We start from the raw sequence: 20925 nt of genomic DNA on the forward strand, positions 1-20925 counted from the left end.
GTTTTTTTTCCCTTCCCGTCATCTTATCCCTTCGCCCACGTACCGCTTTGTCGGGCTGTGGCGTTGGCGGTGGCGCCTGGAGAGAGAGAGGCGAAGGTGCGTGTGTGTCTGCGTGCGTGAACGTCACAATGAGGTGCCTTTCCTTCTCTGGCGCTCTTTCCACCAAAAAAGTCCCGCGCACCAGCGCACGCACAACTGTACCTCGGCTGGCTCTTCCTCAAGAGGATGGGAAGTTTTAGGAGGACGCAGACTCCGGTCAGCAACTGCGTCGTGATGGCACGCGCACCCGCCTTCGCCCGCGCTTCTCGTGCCGACCAAAGTGTCCTGCGTGGGCCCACTACTCCTCCACCGCTACCAGCGCTTGCTTCGCTAGTGCCATGGCGCCTTCGAACGTCTTCATGCCTCCAATGAAGCCGGAGACGTGCACAAAGACGCCGCCCTCGATGCTGCAGGCGGCGCTCAGCTCATCGTCACGTAGGCCGCGGTACGGCAGCGGCTTGCGGCTCTCAAAGCTAGTGCTCGTCTTCGGCACTGCCTGCACGCGCCAGCTTTTGGCATCGGAGAAAACCACGTAAAGTACGCTACCAACGCAGTTACTGTCCGCCTCCAGCTCAAGAAGGTGATCCTTCCATGGGCACATGTTCGTGTCCTTGAACACCATGATCTTGCCGCTCTCGTCGAACTCGTGGCGGCGCTGGAAAGCCGCTTCGACGATCGAGCGGGCTGGCAGCCAGCTGAAGGCGAGGTACGTGACCGCCTCGAAGAACTCGGTGGTCGCCATCTCCACCGCCACGGCAAACTTCGCGTTCTCCGCGACGACGTCGCCGTTCTCCGGCTCGTTCCAGTACGCTTGCAGCTGCCCGATGCGCTGCGACAGGTTTGTGCTTTGCCTGTAATTCGGCACGAGCGTTCCGACAGCTGCGTCAGCGAGGCCCCAGCACTCAACGCCGTTGTCGATGCCGTCGACCTGCTCCACGAAGTTCGCGTAGATCGCATCTTCGAGAACATCGAGCTCCGCTTCTGAGACACCGGTGCGGCTCTCCGACCACCGCGTCATGCTCAGCACCGCCGCACGCGCCGGTGAGGATGGCTGGAGCGCCGCCTCGATGTACAGGCGAATGATTTGACGGCCAAAGTGTCTGTACACGAGGCCAGCGGATGAGAGACGCGTCTTGTACATTTTCCTCGGCGTCGTCATGGTGTCGTGGAAGCTGGCCTGATGGTGGTCATAGCGGTTCGCGCTGGCGTCGTAGATCGCGCCCACATCTACGACAATGTCGCACGCGTCGATTTGCTTGGGGTCGCGCGTGCGCAGGACGATGGCCTCGCGGTACTCTGGCACGTGGCGTAGCAGTCCGCACGCCATCGCCTCGTCGCAGTGGAAGCTGCCGTTGTGGGTGCAGATAATAGGCTTAGCAGCGCTGCTGCCTCCCGCGGAGGCGTCGGGCCGGTCTGCGAGGGACGTCAGCACTGTTAGCCCGTCCAGGTGGCGCGAGACGTACTCGGCAACGAACTTACGCGCGCTCATTCTCGTTTCCGTTTTGGGGGATTAGAACGGGCGCAACAGCAAAAAAAAACGGCTGACGTGTGCGTGTCTGCCTGTCTCTGTGTGTGTGTGTTTGCGTGCCGTTTGATGGGGAAAGGGTAGTGAAGCACGTGCCTCAACTCTTCTCGGTGCGTCTACGCGTAGGGCTGATCTGCCGCAGAATAGAAGAGGAGGAGGGGGGCGGGTGGGCAGCCGATGAAGCCGTCGTGAGGGGTGCGGTCGTTTGAGGGTGAAGCGAAACGGGGAGGTGGAGAGATGGTGAAGAGCGCACGTGGGAGTGGGAAGTCGGCACTGTCCTGCAGCAGCGCTCAACGCACACAAGGGCCCCCCCACCTCCCTCCCCCCAAACAAAGCGCCATCGCCGGAGACCATGCAAGGAGAGGGAGGAAGAAGCGGAGGAGAAGGGGTCAGAGGGTATCGACGACGAAAGCAACGTGCGCGCATGGATCTGACTTGACAGCAGCGGCATTCAACAGCTGCCGAGATTGTGATGCAGGGGCGTACACAGCGACCCGAAGAATACGCACGTGTCTACACCCGTCCAGCCGCTGCTTGCCGGGCGTGGGCCTTTCACTGAGAGTCAGCTCCTTCCTCTTCTACCGCGGAAGGGGACGCTGTACTCGCGTCTCCGTCTCTGTCTTTCTCTTTCTCTCTCTCTTCGCCACGTGGCGTCTATCAGCTGTACATCAGTGATGCTGCTCGCGTGCAAGGTACTGGCTTGCGCGCACGAGCCGAAACGAGGGCGGTTGTAGGCGAAGAGGAGGGTCTGGGTGGCACTGCCGCCGACGCCCACTGCTTGCCACGCGCCGGGAAGCGCCAGCAACGGCTGAGCACCCTCACATGAACTCAGCCACCGTGCGCATCACCAAATCCTCGATGACCTCCTCCACATTCTTGCCGGTGCTGGCGCTCGTCTCCCAGTACGCAGCACAGCCATGCTCGCGCGCCCAGGCGAGACCCTCCGCTTCCCTCACCGCCCGCGCCGGCGGAGCAGCTGCCCCAGGCGCCACTGTGTCATCAACTTTGTTCGCACAGAGTACCACAATCGGCGCCTTCCCGTCCGTCCGCCCGACCGCCTTTCCAGCGGCAGTGCTGCTCGTGACGGTGTTGGAGACGGACGTCCGCTTCCCTGCGGCGCCGACCGTGGCCGCATCGCCGGGCGAGGCAGAGCCACAGCCACAGCCACCACCACCGCTTGCTGAGGATGGCATTCCTTGGCAGTACATGCTGACCTCCTCCCACCACCTTTCCAGGGCGGCGAAGCTTTTCACGTTACGAACGTCATACATGAGCAGCACACCTTGGGCGGCTTCGTAGAACTCGTTTCGGACTTCCAAATAGCCGTCATCTCCAGAGCTATCCCAGAAGTTTACCCGCACAGCTGCAGGGATGACGGAGGTGCCGCCACTTCCACCATCGCTGCTACTGCCGCTCTGTGCCGTTGCTGCTGATGACGATGGCGCGCTTTTGCGTCGCTGCAGCACTGCTGCTTTGTTCACCGCTACCTTCTTTACACCAAAGTCGATGCCGATCGTAGGAATGTACTTCGCCACAAAGCGGCCCTCACAGTAGCGCTTGATGACACAGCTCTTGCCCACGCCGGCATCGCCGATGGCAAGCAGCTTGATGCGTGGGTAGTCCAGCGAGCTGGGGAGGGTGGGAGGGTGTGTGGGCGCGGAGGCCATCGGTAAGAAGAGCGGTATGCATATGCGTTAGTGTGCTTGCGTGCGTGCGCGCGTGCGCAGTAAGCGAATACCGAGAGGAGTGGTTCTGCGGAGGAGAGAGAGAGAACCGGGGGAGGATGAGAGGGCGGGGAACTCTGTGGCTACAGCACCTCATTCTCATTGGCATCAGCCGCGGCATCATCGGCAGCACTACAGCTTCTGTGTCACAGACATGTCTCGCCCACTTGCCCCCCCGTTGCAGCCCAAGTGCACAGATACGGCCACAGCCGGCAAGAGCAACGGAGACATCGCTCCCTTTGGCAAAGCGCGTGCGTGACAGCGGCCCTGCAGAGCGTAAAGGAGAGAGAGGGGGGAGGGGGACGGAGAGTGGCGCATGCGGTTTGATGGAAGCACTGCCCAACAGGGCATATGTGCCGCACATCCCCTCCCTCGGACACCCACCGTGACAACAGGGCTCGCAGCTCCCTCCCTCTTTCTGTGCACTCCCGTATTCAGAGCTGTTTGGTGTCAGACACGCCTTTTTCTATCCATGGCCCCGTAGCGCTGCGCGAATCCGTCGTCGGTCGGCGCCTCCAAGCCGAGCTCTCGCGCTCGCCATCGTTCGCGTTCGATGTCCTTCTCAATCGATGCGTGGCGGCGGTGGCGCTCTTCCTCTTCGCTCCAGTACACAGCCCAGTAGATGCCCACGGCAGCTAGTGTGCAGCCAATCACCAGGCGCCGGTCCGCTGCCCGCTTGAAGCCGACGAGCTGCTGCACTATCGGGTCGGACCCGACGTAGCGCTTCACGTACGAGTTCATTAATGCCTGCGCGATGCGCACATATGTGTGCACGTGTGCGCCTGTGCGCGCGGCAGAGACACAGAAAGAGGGAGAGGAATAGGTGTGTGTGTGTGTGTGTGGGAGGGGGGAGTGAAGAGAGAGTGGGCTCGAAGGAGGGGCTCGGCAGCGCAGCAAGTCGGAGGGGGTAAGATAAGCGGGGGACGTGCGCGGCAGCCTATCGCACGTGACTGAGCGACTCATGTGCGGCTCCTGCGACAACGTGGCCGCAACATACACGAGATGAGTCCTGCCCCGATTTATTTCTGCAAGGAAGAGCCTCAAAGCCCTTAGAGAGTATGGCAGCGGCTAGACATGACAACGAATCGAGTACACAGAGTACTTTGGGAGGGGCTTGGGCAGGTGCCACTGAGCTGCCTCTTTCTCGGACGCGCAGGCGTGTGCGTGCGTCCCGCGCCTGTCCGTGCGTTCGATTGGCGCAGACGAACAAGTGAAATGCGGACACATGAGGTGGATTCGCGCGAGAGACGGAGAGGATGGCGCTGTCGAGCACGCGGGCTCACTCAAGGCGCCACCAAATCAGCTCTGATACACCTGCGCCTGTGCGCGCGCGTGTGTGTGTGTGAGGAGGGTACTCTGCGTGTGTACGAGCCGCTTTTCTTTTACACACACACACACACACGCCTACGCGTGCTCCGCTCTCCTCCGCACAAGCGCTCTGGCGACCGTTGATAGTTTACATGGACAAAACAAGCGAAGGGCGGTGGCCCCTACGTGCAGCGTTCGCCAGCACAGCAGCAGCGGTGGTGGTGGTGAGGAAGAGTGCCTCTAGCTTTCGTATCAATCTCCGGTATAGAAGAGAGAGAGAGGGCGATGGGAGACCGCGCCGCACTCATGCGCGTGCCCTCACTCACACACAGAGCCCCACCGCCCCCCTGCATGGCCATCCATAGCGCAGCATACGCTCGAGTGCATCAGCAGCTTTGGGTGCTTCAGAGCCATATGTCCACCCGTTTGCCGACATGCAGCGGCACCTGTGGCTCTACGGGGGCGTTCGACGTCGCCGTGGCGTTGTCACGTGGCAGTGTGGTGTAGCTGAGGTACGCCGCCCACGCCTTCCTGCGCTCGCACTGGTTTTGCATGGTGCCGTCTGGCAAAACGCAGTGGCCGAACATGCAGTCGCGCAGCCTGGCTGCGCTCCACTGCTGCACCGGTAGCGACGCTTCTCGAGGCGGCGGCGGTGGTGGCAGCATAGATTCACGTACCACAGTGGCGCTGTAGAGGGCCCACGGGTAATATTTCGCTTGCAGCTCGCCTGTGACGTCGCGGCTGACGGGCGCCGGAGACAGGGGAAGGGGCATCACGGAGTCCGTCTGCTGCTGCTTCTGAGACCCGCGGCCGCTACGCGTAGGAGCCCCCGTCCCGGCTGCCGCAGCGGCGGCAGGGGCGTCGAAGTACTCGGGGATATAGGTGTACGGGATGGCGTTCGCGTACTGGCCCATGTTCTCCATCGATGTATGGATGAACATGGGCGGCGGTGTGCGGAAAGGCACAAGGTCTGCCACTACTGATGCCATCCCCTCGACTGGCGCTGGCGACGCTGTAGGGGTGTGTGACGAAGTGCTGGCGGCGGCGGCATCCTGCGCCTGCGCCGACGCTGAAGTAGGCGATGCCAAGACATCGGCCAACCGTTCTGCCCGTGACCGAGAATGCCCCTTGCCGACGGGCTCGCCGGGATCGAGAATGGCTGCGGCGGCACTCGAGCGCTGCGCCTCATTCCGATATGCAAGACTGAGCCGGACATACGCCTCCTCGGTGACTTGCGCTGCCTTGCGCAGGTCGATCTCAGTGGACGGCGCGGAGATGTGCTGGCCACTGACGCTGGTGCCGGTCAGGCTGCTCGTATTCGCGTGCCCGACGGCCATCTGACTGCGGCTAAAGCAGTTCTTGTAGAGCTTTTCCCGTGTGTGCACCTTGCGCCGCGCCTCTGCTTGTGTGAGGTGGTCCCCCAGCTGCATCAGCCACAGTTGGCTCTCCAGAAACTGTGTGTTCCGGTCCTGGAAGTCAGCCATCGCATCCGCCTCGCGCCGCGCCGCGCGCTCCTTCTGCCGCTCCCACTGGCGTTGCTGCAGCTCCGCCTTTGCGTGCTCCTCCTGCGCGTCGCGACGCCGCTGCTCGTTGAGCTTGGCGGCCTCGTGCTGGGCGAGTGCCCGCTGCTGCTTCTTCTCCCTCCCTCGCTGCACCTCGACGGACCAATCTGCGCCATCGCGCAGGCTAGTGTAGGAGGACAAATTATGTACACGCACCGGCTCCTCGATTGGGGGGCCCACAGCATAGAAAGATGAGATCGGCACATTCTCATGCGCGGGGTGCCAGCCAAAGCGCGCGTTGCGCACTTGCGCCACGTCATCGTCCTTGTTGGTCTCACTCGGCTTCTGAGGTGGGTGTTGAGACAGCCGATGATGAGATGGCAGTTCGCATGGGGCTCGGATGACGTGTTCGACTGGCGAAGGAGCCGACGCCGAGGGTTCGGCGGCGGTGCCCTTGCCATCTGACGCAAGAAAGAAAGAATACATGAAGGCGCTCAGAGGATGGGAGGAGAAGGGGTGGGCGTGTGCGTGTGCGTGTGTGGGGGAGGGGCTGCACGCAAAGCCACAGTCGTGGCGATAGGCAAGGAGGCAAACGAAGGGAGAAGAGCACCGAATACGGGCCGCTGCCGAAAGATTTTTGCTGCGATGTGGACGATGGCTGCAGCGGTTAGACGTGCCGGGGTGGGGTGGGGGAGAGGTTCATACGTGGGGAGCAGTGTTTGCGAATGCGGGCGCAAGGCGAGAGGTAGGGAGACACGTAATCCTTGCCCCTCCCCCATCTGAGTGCACAGATACAGCCCCGCACGGGACTGAGAATATTACAGACGTGCGCGCGCACACACACACACGCAGACACACATACACCTGTGCAATGGTTGCTGGTATACGCAGCAGCGTATCGGCATCGCGGGGGTCGCGAGAGGGAAGGGGGGTGGCAGGTGGGCGGACGGTGAGACACAGTTGCTGCTCTTTTCGACTCGTCGACTGCAGAATGCGCTCGCTGCTGCCATTGCCAACGGCTCTGTTTATCGCGTCTCTCGCGCAGACACACGCAGACACAGAGAGAGGGTGGCGGTGGTGAATGGAGTACAAATAAAGGTGAGAGAGAGGAGGGGGAGGGGCGAGAAGAAACGAGGCGAGCGCCAGAGAGACACCCGCGCGCACGTACACACGAAAAAGGGGAGCAGCATCAGTCGCCGTCACACCACGCGAGGGAATGTTGGTGGCGTTATGGTGCTGAAGAACATGTGTGTGCCTCCGAGAGGCTGTAGACAGCTTCACAGAGAGAAAAAACAGGTACAAGGTGCGAGGGCACCGGTGGTAGGGCACCAGCAGAGGATCAAGGGGCAGAGTGGGAGAGGACGCGGGAAGGGGAGGGTGTGTGTGTGTGTGTGCGTGTGCACGCGCAGGCGTTCACACACATCTGCGAACAAGTCTGCTCTTCTGCTGTTCGCTTCTAGCGCCTCCCCTTGGCCATCGGCTTTTTCGCAGTGGCTTTGGCGACCTTCGACTTGGTGCTCGTAGCGCGTCGCGCTGACACTGCCGTTCTCCTCGACCACTTCATGGCGGCGGAGGTCACCTTCGCCTCTTGCCTGCGCGCCCCACGCTGGGCGGTTGCCGCCACCGCCGACATCTTGGCCTTGACGCTCTTGAGGTTCTTCGCTATCTTCGCTGCGGCTGTCTTGGCCGCCCGCGCAGAGGTCTGTGACGACATGCGCGACGGAGCCGTTGCCTTGGCGTTGGCTGAACGCCGGCGCTCAACCGTGGGCGTCTTTCTGGGCTTCGCCGCACGCGCGTTCACGACCGCCTGCATCGCTGGCGGTGGCCTCTTCCCCTTGCGAGCCTTCAGCTTCACTCCTACCCGTGGTGACACCGTGGCGGCTTTGACCCCGCGCACGCCAACGGCCATGGCGCTGTCACGCAGCCGTTTCTTCGCTGAAGTCGCTGCAGCGGCGGTGTGCGAGGCTCTGCCACGTCTCTGCAGCGACTTTCTTGCGGACGCTGCTGCTGCTGCCGCTTCCGCATCCGCAGCAGCAGGCATGCCCAGCAGGTCGGCTTCTGTCCAGGCCGGCAGTGTGTCTCCGCCGGCGACGCCACCGCTCTCCTGGGAGGAGCTGACGACAGGCTCCTCGGATGGGGTGCCACCAGTCATGGCAGCATGCACCACCCGCTGCTCGCGCTGCTGCACGCCGCGGCGGTAGTTGTTGAGCTCGTCGCCGCACTTGTGCCGCACCGTTGCCAAGTCGCGCTCCGCCTTGAGTCGTTGCAGGGACGCGTTAAGCAGGGCTTCTTCAGCCTGCAGCTGCTGCACTCGCTGGCTGAGTAGAAGTGCGGTGGCGGGGCTGCCCACAGCCTGAAGCACCTCGGCTGCTTGCGAGGCGGCCGAGGCAAGACGGATTCGGCGGGCTTTCGTGATCACTGGCCGCCGCATCGCAGCACCGTCGTCGCTTCCCGCGCGCTGGAACAGAGAGGTGGTTGCGGTAGCCCTCGCCGCTGCCGAGGAGAAGGACATGTCAGCCGATGGAGCGGCCGCATCTGCCTTGTGGGCATGGCTACGAGAGCTCTGGGCCTTTACACACACACTCTCCGGGGCCACCGCGGCCTCTGCCGAATGGCGCGGGCCGAAGCCGCCCATAATGTAGTCCATGCAACCGCTGCTTTTGCTGTCGCCAAGCACCACCAGCGCACTTCCATAGTCCTGCGCTGCTGCTGCTGCTTCTGCCGCATCTGCCTGCTGCGTGTGCATCGCCGCAGCGGCGCCATCGTGTCCGTTTAAGTTTTGCAGCCACAGCGACGACGCAGCCGTAGACGTCATGCTGCTGCTCGTCATGGCTGCCTCACTTACTGCTTCATTCTCAATGACTGCGGAGGACAAGGACGAGGAGGAGAGGAGCCCAGCGCGCAGCACGCGCGATGGGCGAAGGAGAGCGCGGAACATTGCGGTGACGGGGGTGATGGGAGAGAGGGCAAAGAAAGACAAAGAGGCTGGTACGACAGGCCTACACAGAGATGCGACTGCTCCCGTCGAGGGAAGGAGAGCCGCGGCGGCGGGGAGGGCCGAGAGACCGCAGTGCGAGTGAAGCCAAGAAAAAAAGATGGTGTCTTGGCTTGCGCCTGAAGCGGATCAGCTCCCGTTGGGCGTGAGCTGAGTGGAGCGAAGAAAACGCGAAGGCGAAGAGGGGAAATCGCCTCCCGGAGGGCACAGGTATGCAATCACTGACCCTGACGCACACGCACAGTCACACGCACCGCGACGAGAGGGAGGGAGGGAGGGAGCGAGGGGGAGGGGAGGGGGAGAGGAGGGGAGGGGATAGTACAGGATGGGAGACGTGAGAAACAAGAGGTGAGATGAAGAAAACTGCGGTAGGTCTAAAAATGTGGCAGATCTAAAGATATGTGTGTGGGTGTGCCCTGTGTGTCGGTGCAGATGGAGTGGCGGCGGTGGTGGGGGCCGTGCTTGTCACGGATACGATGACGATACGTCACACACACACACACACACACACACGCACACAGAGGGAGAGGGGCGGTGGTGATGGAAGAGAGCGTCTAAGAGAGGAAAAGACCGAAGTGAAGGTGAAGAAGCGCGAGGACCCCCCAAGGGGGAGCGAGGCGACCAACCCACCCGCTCACCTGCCTGCTAGCGTGCACACACACACACACACACATGCACACACAGACAGATGAAGAAGAGGGAGGCGGGATAAGAATAGATGTGCTGCCTTATCGCTCGTGTGCGGTAACGGTGGATCTCCTCCCTCCCCCACCCAACCTCCACGCGACCTCAACCACGCGCGTGCGCTGCGTGGAGGAGAGAGCGAGAGCGAGCAAGAGCGACAAAGGATGGGCGTAGGCTGTGGCGCTGTTGCTGCTGCTCGCTGTTTTCCCCCTTGCCCACTGACGAGCCGCACGCACACGCACACAGACAGACAGACAGAGGGACCGAATGCGGCGGTCTCTCTCTCTCTCTCCAAAATCGCGACCTTTCCTCTTCCCGCTCACTCCGTATCGTTTAACTGTCGCCGTTGTGCCAGCTCGCCGCCTCGCTGCGCTTCTGATAGGGGAGAGAGAGGGGCGGAATGGGATATGACCAGGATGTGTGTGTGTGTAGGCGTCGGCGCCCACCACATTCTGCCCACATAATGGGTGTGCCAATACACAGGAGGAGAGACGAGGCCAGCGTATGGAGAAGGGGTGGTGGTGGTGGGCAGGGTAGATAGATGGACGATGACGGGAGAGGTAGCTGGATGCGCAGTCGCCCGTGTGCGGTGCATCCGTGAGGCGGAAGACTGGGGAAGGGGCCCTCTCTCTATGTGGGTATCCCGAGCCAGTAGTGCAAGGGGGCAGCGCTAGTGCACACCGCGGCTCCGTGACGGGGGCGCTTGCTATTTTTTGTTGGGTTTTTAGGTGTACACAGAGTCTCGCTCAGGTACCGCCCACCCACAGGCGTATATATATATATATACTGTGTGTGCGTGTGTGTGCCTACCAGAAGGCACGCTCACATACAGCCGTTGACCCGACCCTTCGCAACGCAGCCGTGCTGCGATGATGGTGGCGGCGATAGACGGTGGGCTCGCCTCTTCTTCTTTCATTGTCGCTGCTGTCCCCTCCCTCTCGCGTCTCCCTCTCTCCCTCCCCTTCATCCGTACGGAGTTGGTCACTGAACAAAGGGGGAGAGAGGGAGACGCGGGAGGAATGAGTCGGCGGGTCGTCTCGTTCGCGCTTCACATGTTTGCTTCATTGCGTTACTGCTTTACCCTTGGCACCGCTGCCATCCTTATCCGCCGCCACCTCCTCCCGCTGCTGCTGCTGCACCTTGAGCAGCTCTTCGTACCGGGCAAGTAGCCGCGCATACTCGGCCTTCAGGTCGGCCTTGGTGTGCTTGTACGGGATGCGGTGGTGCGATCTGCGGGCGGCCCGCATGGCTAGCCCGGCATTCTGCCACGGCGCGAAGAGTTGTATGTACACGTTCGACGTCACCGTGAAGAGGAGAAGTACACCGCATGCGAAGAAAAGCAGCAGCCAGAACTTGCCAGACGCTCCGTACAGCTCTATCGCCACCCTCACGAACCAGTTGCTGCCGGCGAGGCTGTGCAGGGAGGAGTAGGCGAGCTCGATGATCGGCAGAAGGACGACCTCCAGCCCGACGCCGATCGCGAAGGGGATCATGTAGTACGTCATCATTATCCCCACGCGGAGATCGACGATGAGGACAAGCATCGTGAAAAAGGTAGCGCCGTAGTCCTCGATGGTGGCGCTCATATGCGTGTACAAGTTGTCCCGCACACCGACGGTGTACATGACGAAGAAGAAGAAGAGAAGACCCTGCATGAGACCGTCGAAGAGCCACTTGATGATGTACGGGTAGGAGAAGTACATGAGCTCGCGCGACAGCGGCGGGTACAGCGTCGGCAGAGACTCGGCCAGTTCATCCTCGACATCCTTGTCCAGGATGCCGATCATTAGCGGCTGCAAGGAGGTGAAAAAGATGCTGAACATGGCCAGCAGCCACGAGTCGATCAACGCCTGACCCGAGTAGCCGGTATAGAACTGGTAAGCGACCATGCCGACCGTCAATATCACGTTCTTGTAAAGCGAGTAAATGATGCAGTGCGCCTCGCGGAAGACGGAGAAGCGACCGTGGACGAAGAGCAGTCGCTTCAAGAAGCGAAACTTCGGCAGGGCGTAGTCGCTCGCCAACTCGGCCTGCGACCCTTCCAAACCCATGATGCCGACGCCGATGCTGCTTTCCTGAATCATGGACACGTCGTTCGCGCCATCACCGATGGCAAGCACCACGGCGCTCGTGTTGCGCTTGAACATCCGCACAACCTTCGCCTTCTGTAGAGGGGTCATGCGGCAGCACACGGCGCTGCGGCAGCGGTTGCCAAGGAGGAAGAAGCGGCGCGCACGGTCGCGGTCCTCAAAGATGAAGTCCAGCGTCTTACCATCCACCACAACGACGACAACATGTGCGCCAAACGCCTCCCGCCCCTCGTCGCACTTGTCCTCCGCTGCCTTCAGCTGCGTGTCGATGCGGGCGCACTTGCACGCGAGGAGGTTCTGCGCCTCGTCGGCGCTGTCGGGGGTACCCGCCAACGTCCGCGTACTCCGCGGCTGCGGCGAGCGCGTGCCGGACGAGGCGCTCTGGGGCGCTCGGGTTTCCATGCTGGCCTCTGGAGACCTCAAGGGGTCACCCCCATCGGACGCGCTCGAAGGACTGCTCTCTGACGGCGGCGATGCCTCGCCCCCACCGCCGTTCTTCGCCTGCAGGCGCCGCTGCTCCTCATAGCGCTTCTGCTGCTGCATCAATGCCTCTTCCTCGATAATGTCAGACACGTCGAGGTGGCACACATAGTCGGTGTAGCCGTCCCTGACAAGGCCGCTCGTGTGGGCGATGGTGACGGCCGTCTCTCGCTTGTCGCCCGTCAGCATCCACACCACGATAGAGGCCTGAATGATAAACTCAAGTGTCTGCGGCACTTCCTCCTGCAACTTGTCCTCCACCGCAGTCGTGCCGACGATGTCGATGCTCTTCTCCAGGAGCGCGTATGCTTCGTGCAGCTTCTCGCTGCGGCCCTGCATCGCACACTGGGCATTGTGGAAGATCGGCAGCCACTCACGCACCTCCTCCTCACTCAGGTAACGCTGGCCGAGGACGAGGGTACGAAGACCCTGCTGCGCCATGACGTCCAACTCTCTCAGCATCTTGTCCTTCCTCCGCACGTTGGAGCGCTTCTGCATGTTCACGATCTCCATCATGCTGCTGTCCGCGCCCTTGACGAGTAGCAGATACTTCCCCGGCGCCGAGGAAGGCTCAGTGAGCGCGGCGCCCTCAGTGCCTGCAAGGGAATCGTGGTAGGAGCACGAGTGGCCGAGAGATGCGTGATGGGGCAAGGGCTGGGTGTTCTTCGATTGGAGCGGCAATGCGAGCGCAGCCGAGTCGCTGACCGGGACGGCTGGCCGGTGATTCGCCGAAGGTTGCAGGAGACCGCTGGGTAGCGGAAGCGCCCTTGCGGCAGGTACGCTGATCCCATTGTTGGCGTCCTCCTCGTTTCGCGGCTCTTCCGCGACGCACACGTGCGCCGCTGCCGAGGGTAGGACGGCGGATGGGCACTGTGACGGCAATAAGGCCTCGAGGGCGTGGTTCGACGCAGCGGCTCTCTCCGCTGCGGGCAGCGAGCTCGCGGCGCTGTCGGCGTTAGCCTTCCCAGCCTGCGCAGGGAGCAGACAGAAACTGCCGTGGCCGCCGCCGCCGTTGCGCAGCTCCGCTGCCCCGGCGCCATCCAGCAAGGTGTGTGAGGCGGTAGCTAATAGAGCCACGGAATCCTCGCGCGGTGCTGTTATTGGGGCTGTGGGGCTCTCTGGCGCACTGCGGTGGTAGTGCGCGATTCTGCCCGCAGCTATCGATGCTGCCGCCGCCTCAGAGTCCAAGTCAGGCCGTCGTTGCAGCAGCACGCTCATCAGTTTGCGCTGCGGCGTGAACTCGAGCTCGGCGACGATGTCGTAGCACAGGATGCGGCCAAGCGCCTTCACATACATCTGCTTCGCCGTTCTTTCGAAGAGCGAGAACCCGTTCTCACGAGCCGCGTTCACCAGGGCGATCTCATCGAGCGACTGCCCCTCGTAGATTTTGCTGCGATCGATGAACTGCTCGAGATCTGAAACCTCTATGGAGGCGGTCGCTTCCGCCGCTGCTGAGCCGCCCCGCGCCGAAGAGGCAGCGGCGCGTCTCTCGAACCCCCCCGTGCGACTGCACTCTCCGCCATCGTGGCTCGCCAGCGCGCTTACGTTACGACTGTGCATAGCACGATTGAGGTAGCGGTTTTGGTACCAGCTGGTACTGCTCGTGCGGCCGTGCAGCATAGCAAAGCTGCTTGTGCTCCGCTTGAAGGTGCTCTTCGCTGTTAGACCCAGATCTACGACCGCTGCCGCACCAGTGGTAGCCTTTGGGTCTCCCTCGGGACGATGGCTGCGCTGACGCTGCGAGCTGCCAAGCATATTCACCGCTGTCGTCGTGAGCGGTGCAGCGCGAGAGCAGTTGCCGAGGTCGTGAGCTGACAGAATGCGACGACTGCCGTTGGCGCCAACGGTAGCATAGAGTTCAAAATCTTCACATGCCTCGGGGCCGGAGGGCACGGCGTAGGGGATCTCAACAAAGTTACCGCCTGAAATATCGGTGAGGGGCAGTATGGTGGGGAGAGGAGCTGGCTGTGGTGCGTGGTGAGCGGCCTCTCGGCTGTGCCGATGATGCGTCGACAAGCGAGCAGGGTCGACGGTGCAAGCCCTGCCGCGGCGTTTTTTTGACGTATCCTTGCCTTGGCACTCTTCAGCATGCGTGCGATGACGATCGTGGCGGGGGTCGCCCTTCTGCTTATGTGCCGCGCCGTCCTTGCCCGCCACGGCGGAGGGGTTGTGCCTTTTTTTTCCCCGTGGCGCGCCTTCACCGCTCTCCGCTGCCCGCTGCGCTTCCGCGGTGCCATGGACCGCTTCGTCTACAGGGAAGCATACAACGGAGTGGCACAGGGCGAGGGCGCGCAGGTAGCGAAAGAGTGGGTCGCGTTCCAGAGCGTCTTCGCTGACTTTGCCCAGCCCGACTGGGCCGCTGACACCGCTGCCGAAGCAAGAGAAGGTGGCCCCGCCAAACGTTCCACTGCCCCACTGGCAGCTGGTGGAGCGCTGAAGTTGCGATGAGAGGGTAACGCCCCTAGTAGGGCCCAGCTGCGAGGGGAGTGCGGCCGCTTCCGTATGTGGTGGTCGGCGGGGGCCTCCTCCACCATTGCTGCTGAGGGCGTCGTCGGCGAGGGGGCCAGCACTGCCGGCGAGGGCGGGGTGCTCGTGTGCCTCCTGAGCCGCAGGAGGCAGCACAGCACCAGCGCCTCCGTCCTCTGTTCCGGGGTGCGTACCATCACCGTTGTCAAGGGCAGATGTGAGGTCGCCAGATGTGGCGCCCTGCGTGTCTTGGTGCGGTGTCACCGCACCACCGCTGCTGGCGGCATCTCTGTGGCTCACGGTCGCCACCTCCGCGTGCGGGAGGGGGTACGTGAGGGGGTAGTCCTTATCGCCACCCGCTCCACTGCTGCTGGCGGCGGTCTTGGTGGCGAGTGCGTTGAATTTCTGCATGGCCACCAAAAAACGCGTCGTGGCACCATCGTCGAGAGCGCTGGCTTCTCTGCTGAGGGTCGAGCTGAGAAGACGGTGATGGTGCTGATGGAGACGGAGCGGCGGTACTTTACCGGCTGAGTCTACGTTGCTTGCGAGGGCATTGGCGCCGAAGCCTGTAGCGGTGTGTGCAGTAATGCGACGAAGAAGTGCACGACCGACACCACCGGGCTGCTCTATCTCGCTGTGCGTGCGTCCGTCCACGACGCCGCCAACGTATGTCATGAGGTTCTCCGTCAAGGTCCCTGTTTTGTCCGTGAAGATGTAGCGCACGAGACCGAGTTGGCAGTTAAGCTCCGACGTCTTGGGACGTGCCTTCTTGATGACCCCGGTAAACTCGTCGAAGACGGCCATGCGCTTGTCCACGCCAATCAGGAGCATCTGCATGGCCTTGTTGAACTCTAGGGTGACGTAGAGCGACATCGGAATGAGGTAGCTCAGCAGGACAAAGTTTGTGAGGTAGCGCCACCAGAACAGCGAGGCGTCCGAGTAGCGCTCCAGCTGCCACTGAATGTACCAGGCTGAGTGGTTCGTCTTCGCCCCGGGCACCTTGCGCAACAGGCGCTGCTTGCTCCAGACGGCCAACCCGCACAACAGCAGGATGAAGAGCTGATTCAGTACGAAGAAGCACACGTTCATGTGGTTCAGGCGACGCGCCATGTTCGTCATTTTGTGCGGCTTCGGCTGCAGGTTTAGCAGCATCTTCGTGTGGCGACCCGTGTACACGACCGCACCGAGAGCCCAGTCTGTGTTGCGAATCAGGCACCCGCGCGGGATGAACTGGTCGATGCCGAGGGGCACCATCTCGCCCGTTGGCAGGCGCAGCTGACCGAACCACGTCGACAGGTCTGGTGTGGGGGCGCAGGCGACAAGAACCACACCGGAAGCCGGCAGGCCGCCTGGGGCGGCGTCAGAGGCGTAATTCCTGCTGTTGTCACCGGTCGGCTCCTCATCAGCCATTACAGACCGGTCGCGCATGCACAAGGCACTCGAGCGGCCACAGGAGTTCAGCCCCGATGCCGATCCTGCGGCGTCGACGGGCACCGACTCGCTCTCGCCCGCACGACTCGTCACGCCGTGGGGCCGCACATTCGAGTAAGACTCCTGCAGCGCGTGTACGCGTGAGAGAGACAACGCATACACACTGGCGCTATTCGTGCGACTGTGCACAGCGCGCTCGTACCGCTCGGAGAGCTGCCGAAGCTGCGGTGGCATCGGCAGCTGCCCCTCCTCGGCAAGTCGCTCGTTTAAAGTCATGAACCGCCGATGTCGACGGTGCTCTGGGGGAATGCCCGGCGTGGCAGGAGTGGCGCCGCTGTAGGAGGCGCTTGAGACGGCGGCACTGAAGTCCGCGGCGGTTCGGGCGAGGGAGATGCCGGTGGTGCTGGAGCTGGCAAGGCGTGGGAAAGGCTGATGTGGATAGGATAAGCCGCGCTGGTGGATATAGGGGTGAGGGGCTTCTCCGTCCGCTGCTGCAGCAGCTTCGTCGTGCTCGGTCGCTTCGCGCCCTTTGAAGCTTGGGCAGGCCGGCGTCAAGAGGCCATGCTGATGCGATGGCAAGGGGTTGCTGAAGTCGCCAGGTCGGGCGCTTGATTCGGGGATGGCCGTGGTGAAGATCATGTCATCGCCGTCGGGAGCCGCGGTCTTAGAGTGTGCCGGCGCCCCCTCCTTTGAGGCGCCTGCCCCTCGGTCTGTGGCGCTACCAGCGCCGACACCGCCAAAGGCATGACAGCAGTCCCTGCGCACCTCGCCTTGCGCTGCCGCCTCGCCTGACATACTCAAGGCGCTCTGTGGCTCGATATCGAGACCGTTCATGCGCGCGTGCACGGCTGCCGCATCGCTTGCCGGGACGCCGAGGGCCTTCTCAACGATGTCCTCCACTGTCCCCAGCGCCTCTACCGTCTGTATTTTGGCGCGGCGCGTTTTTGCGTTAGTCTCGCCATCGAGGTTGGCCGTCTCAATGTACGTTAGCCCGTCCGGCAGCGAGGTGCTCAGGAGCAGGCAGTCGGCCTTCACCTCCTCCCCAAGGCGAAAAAGCATGACGTCGCCAGGGTACACGTCGCAGCTGCGCACCGGCTGGAACGACACGACCGGCTCCGCTACAGCGGCAGGGGTCGCTGGCTCTTGCGACGGCGCCGCAGTGTGTCGGAGACTCGATGCCATCGGCGCTGCTGCCGATGAGGCGCAGTTTTCGCCGCGGCTCGTCATTTCCACCTCATCTTGCGCGTGCGCACCTTCACCGCCATGTGGCTTGTCACTGCAGCCGATCTTCGTGTCTCCGCTCAGGCTGCTGGCTGGCGAAAGGACGCGCACGACGCGCTGCCGCCGGCTGGGAAGGTTCTGCTGCTGATCGTGGACGCCGTGCGCTTCCCCTTCTTTGACGGCGACAGCCGCCAGGCTATCCTCTGTGGTGCCCTTCGCGCGCGAGGACTCTGCGGCGCAGCCGTCGCTATCGCTAGCGAAGTTTTGCGTCTCGATAGGGGTTCCACTACAGCTGCTCGTGGAGGCGGCGGCGGTGGCCCCTTTTTTACGGTGGCGCAGACCTTTGCTGGATGCGCCGGTGCCCGCCCGCAGGACGTACACAAGCATCTCGTTTGCCCGCTTGTCTGCCATGCGCCGCTTGCGATCCTCCCAGAGGTCCTTGAGGATGCCGGCGCCCAGTACAATGCACAGAGGCACGATGCTGCTAAAGGGGTTGATCGGGCTTGCCCCCGGCACGAGCGTGATCACCATGACGAGCAGAAAGTACGCGTTCGAAACCTTGTAGAACTGGTAGAGAAGGCTGAGCGGCAAGCCCGTGAGCAGCGTATACTTCGCTGTGCGGACCGAGTTGCCGGGAAATTTACGCTGCCGGTTGAGGTCGGTGCGCAGCAGGTCGATCTCTACGAACGTTGACCGTCCAGACCCCGACGAGCCGCCGTCCTTGTCGGTGTCCGCCGTGAAGCGGTCCTCTTCGTCGTTGATGACATGGCTGTCGGCGTTCGCGCAACCAAAGGTACTCCAAACGGTGTCGGCAAAGCTGCCAAGGGTAGCCTTTACCTTCTGCATTGTGAAGCGGGTAACGCTGCTGTTGCTGTGGATGCCTCGCAGGGCACTCACCCGAGAACGCGCTGGACGCTGCAGAGGCTCAGAGAAGCGAAAGGCAATCGTTCAAGAACGCACAAAAATGAGCGAACGACTCACAGTATGTGTGTGTATGTTGTGTGTGTGTCTTTAGAAGCGCAAGCACGGTGCAACAACAGCAAAAAAAGAGAAGGAAATAATGCAAACAGCAACGCTCGCAGGAGGGAGCGGAGGGAAGGGGCAATCACGGCTGCGACTACAGCCGAAGCACAGACGACGATCAGCACGTTGATAAATAAAAATCACACATACACACGCAGACAGTGACGACAGCAGGCGAACGCCCCACGACAGAAGCAGAAAAAAGGTTATAGGCAGAAGAGGCAGAAGAGAACGCACGAGGAGTTCTCTCCCTCTCCCCAAAATAGATATAATACAGAGGGCACCGCGGCACAGATGCCCGCCACCGAAAGAAAGCAACAGCCGATACGAAATACGAGAGAGAGGGAGGGAACGTATGGCGTTGGTGCTGTTGAGTGTATTCGTACGTACCAGCAGCAACTAATGTGTGCCAATATAAATATAAACCGCTACGGCTCAGCTCCGTGCACTCAGCCGCCGTCACGTGCGCGAGAGACACTGCGCGCAGATGTCAGGGCACGGATAAGGGCTCCTTGCGTGCAACGGTGTCCCCCTGTAGCGGTGGGGCCTGCGTTTTGAATGATGCGACGACGCTGTCGCTCGCTTCCCTGCTACTTGGCGTTGTTTTCACCGCGGCAGCGAGAGAGAAAAAAAAAGGCGCGGTGTATGCTTATGTGTATGTGCGCTATAAGGTTGAGGGTGGGTTGGAGGAGGGTGGGTGGTGGTGGTGGAGGGGGGGCGGAGGAGTGGCGACTATCCACGCCACCGAAGGGAGTGCTTTGCTGGAGGAAAGAGGTGAGCAGAGGCCGCCACCCAACAGCTGCTGCGACAAACAGTGATGACAGGACAGACGAACAGCCACACAGTCACAGGCGATGAGGAGAGATTTGAGAAGCAGGGAATGGGCGAAGTGAGCGGAGCAGAGGGGGTGAAGGGGAGGGAGAGGGGAGGGGAGAAAGAAACGCGACACAAACACACACACACACACACACCGACAGAGTCAGGGACAAGAGGGGGACCTGTAGAGATGCCGAAGCTTACTCCCCTAGTCCCACTCGCGTTACCGCCACCTTAACCCTTCCCCGGCCCCCGGTGACACAGCCCGCAGCGGAAGATGGCAGAGGTGATGATGACGGGGGTGGGTAGGGTGACAAGGCAAGGAGCCAGGCAGCGCCAGGGCGATGAAGGACCGCGAACTGAAAAGCGTGCGCGAGAAAGGATATCAGCCGGAGTGCGGCGAGTGCGTTGGCTTCACCGACGCGCGCACAGCGATCGAAGAGACGAGGAAATGCAAGCAACACTGCGAGTTATAAGAGCGAGCAGAATAGCGATGATGAAAGCGGAGGGCGTGGAAGAAGAGCTGCCACCAACACGTGTGCGCGTGCTCCCACACACACCCACACACACACACAAACACGAATGCCTTGTCAAGATCTCTCTCTCCCCTGCGTGAGTCTTCGAAAGCGCAAACAACTTCAGCCCCAAGACGAACACAGAGCGAAGCACCGAATTCGATGGTGCGCGAATGTTTCCTCTCCCAATGAAAAAAAACTGAAGAGGACGGTGTATGGGGTGTGTGCGTGCACGGTTAGAGGGGGGGGGAATGGCTTTGCAGGACGCCGTTTCAACGAGGCAAAACGCGCGCGCGCAGATGCACCCACCCCCCCACACACACACTGGGTTTAGCAGCAGGTGTGAGAGAGGAGAGAGGGGGAGAGCGCGGAAGTCCCCCCTTCTGAAAACAGTAACGCGCCGCCACGTGCGAAAAAAAAAAGAACGTACAATGTCTCGTCCGTCTTGCCCCCTTTTTCGGTTTCTTTGTTGGCTCGTTCGGCGTGCGCGGGGCCGTTTGTGTCGGACGGAGGGAGACTGTTCTCTCTGAGGAGCCCCTTCGACGCGCGACTGTGAGAGGAGGGGCGGGGGGGCGGCAGGCGCGATCGCCATGTGTGGTATACGAAAGAGACACGCAGAGCCACACGGAGAAGAGGGGGAGAAGGAGGGAGAGGGACGCGGATAAGAAGGGGGAGGGGGCTGATCAGCGAAAAAAGGGACCCCATGGGTGCATGCGCCTCGCCGCACAGTCCCTCTCCAGCACCTTTCCCGGATGCCGACGCGCTTTGCATCCTGCGGAGATGCCGAGGGCGGCGGTTGTGAGGGGGGGCAACGGGCGCCGGTCTGGCTGCTTGGCCCGCCTTTAGGTGGTGGAGGGAAGAAAGCGAGGCGGGGCGGGGAGGCGGATGCTCAGCTGAGGAGGCACACACACACACACACAAACCAAGCGGCGTCGAAATGTGTGCAGTTGCATCGATATGTACCCGCGTCTGCGTTGGTATGCCTGCGTTATGAGGCCCCCCTCCCCTCTCTTCTGCTGTGCGCTTGACGGATAACCGAATCTTTTTTTTCGATTTGATTCGCTGCGACGCATCGGTGCCTCTCTGCCGCACAGAACAGACGCGCA

At 61.9% G+C, this 20925-nt stretch overlaps 6 protein-coding genes across 6 annotated transcripts; all 6 read right to left on the minus strand.

Annotated features, from left to right (window-relative positions):
• Positions 1 to 337: 337 nt before the first annotated feature.
• On the minus strand, positions 338 to 1528 carry LSCM1_07607 (uncharacterized protein; the record flags this gene model as incomplete). Its single annotated transcript, XM_067324972.1, has 1 exon — positions 338 to 1528. One exon carries the CDS (start codon positions 1526 to 1528, stop codon positions 338 to 340), a length of 1191 nt encoding a protein of 396 aa, XP_067180817.1.
• An 854-nt stretch (positions 1529 to 2382) lies between these two features.
• LSCM1_07608 (uncharacterized protein) lies at positions 2383 to 3231 on the minus strand (the record flags this gene model as incomplete). Its single annotated transcript, XM_067324973.1, has 1 exon — positions 2383 to 3231. One exon carries the CDS (start codon positions 3229 to 3231, stop codon positions 2383 to 2385), a length of 849 nt encoding a protein of 282 aa, XP_067180818.1.
• A 507-nt stretch (positions 3232 to 3738) lies between these two features.
• On the minus strand, positions 3739 to 4029 carry LSCM1_07609 (uncharacterized protein; the record flags this gene model as incomplete). Its single annotated transcript, XM_067324974.1, has 1 exon — positions 3739 to 4029. One exon carries the CDS (start codon positions 4027 to 4029, stop codon positions 3739 to 3741), a length of 291 nt encoding a protein of 96 aa, XP_067180819.1.
• Positions 4030 to 5000: 971 nt separating this feature from the next.
• LSCM1_07610 (uncharacterized protein) lies at positions 5001 to 6584 on the minus strand (the record flags this gene model as incomplete). Its single annotated transcript, XM_067324975.1, has 1 exon — positions 5001 to 6584. The coding sequence occupies one exon, from the start codon at positions 6582 to 6584 to the stop codon at positions 5001 to 5003; it is 1584 nt and encodes a 527-aa protein (XP_067180820.1).
• Positions 6585 to 7554: 970 nt separating this feature from the next.
• On the minus strand, positions 7555 to 9036 carry LSCM1_07611 (uncharacterized protein; the record flags this gene model as incomplete). The annotated part of the gene is made up of 1 exon (XM_067324976.1): positions 7555 to 9036. One exon carries the CDS (start codon positions 9034 to 9036, stop codon positions 7555 to 7557), a length of 1482 nt encoding a protein of 493 aa, XP_067180821.1.
• Positions 9037 to 10838: 1802 nt separating this feature from the next.
• On the minus strand, positions 10839 to 18311 carry LSCM1_07612 (uncharacterized protein; the record flags this gene model as incomplete). Its single annotated transcript, XM_067324977.1, has 1 exon — positions 10839 to 18311. One exon carries the CDS (start codon positions 18309 to 18311, stop codon positions 10839 to 10841), a length of 7473 nt encoding a protein of 2490 aa, XP_067180822.1.
• Between the last annotated feature and the right edge of the window lie 2614 nt (positions 18312 to 20925).

The sequence above is a fragment of the Leishmania martiniquensis genome, chromosome 9 (genome assembly GCF_017916325.1).
Source record: "Leishmania martiniquensis isolate LSCM1 chromosome 9, whole genome shotgun sequence".
Classification (NCBI taxonomy): domain Eukaryota; phylum Euglenozoa; class Kinetoplastea; order Trypanosomatida; family Trypanosomatidae; genus Leishmania; species Leishmania martiniquensis.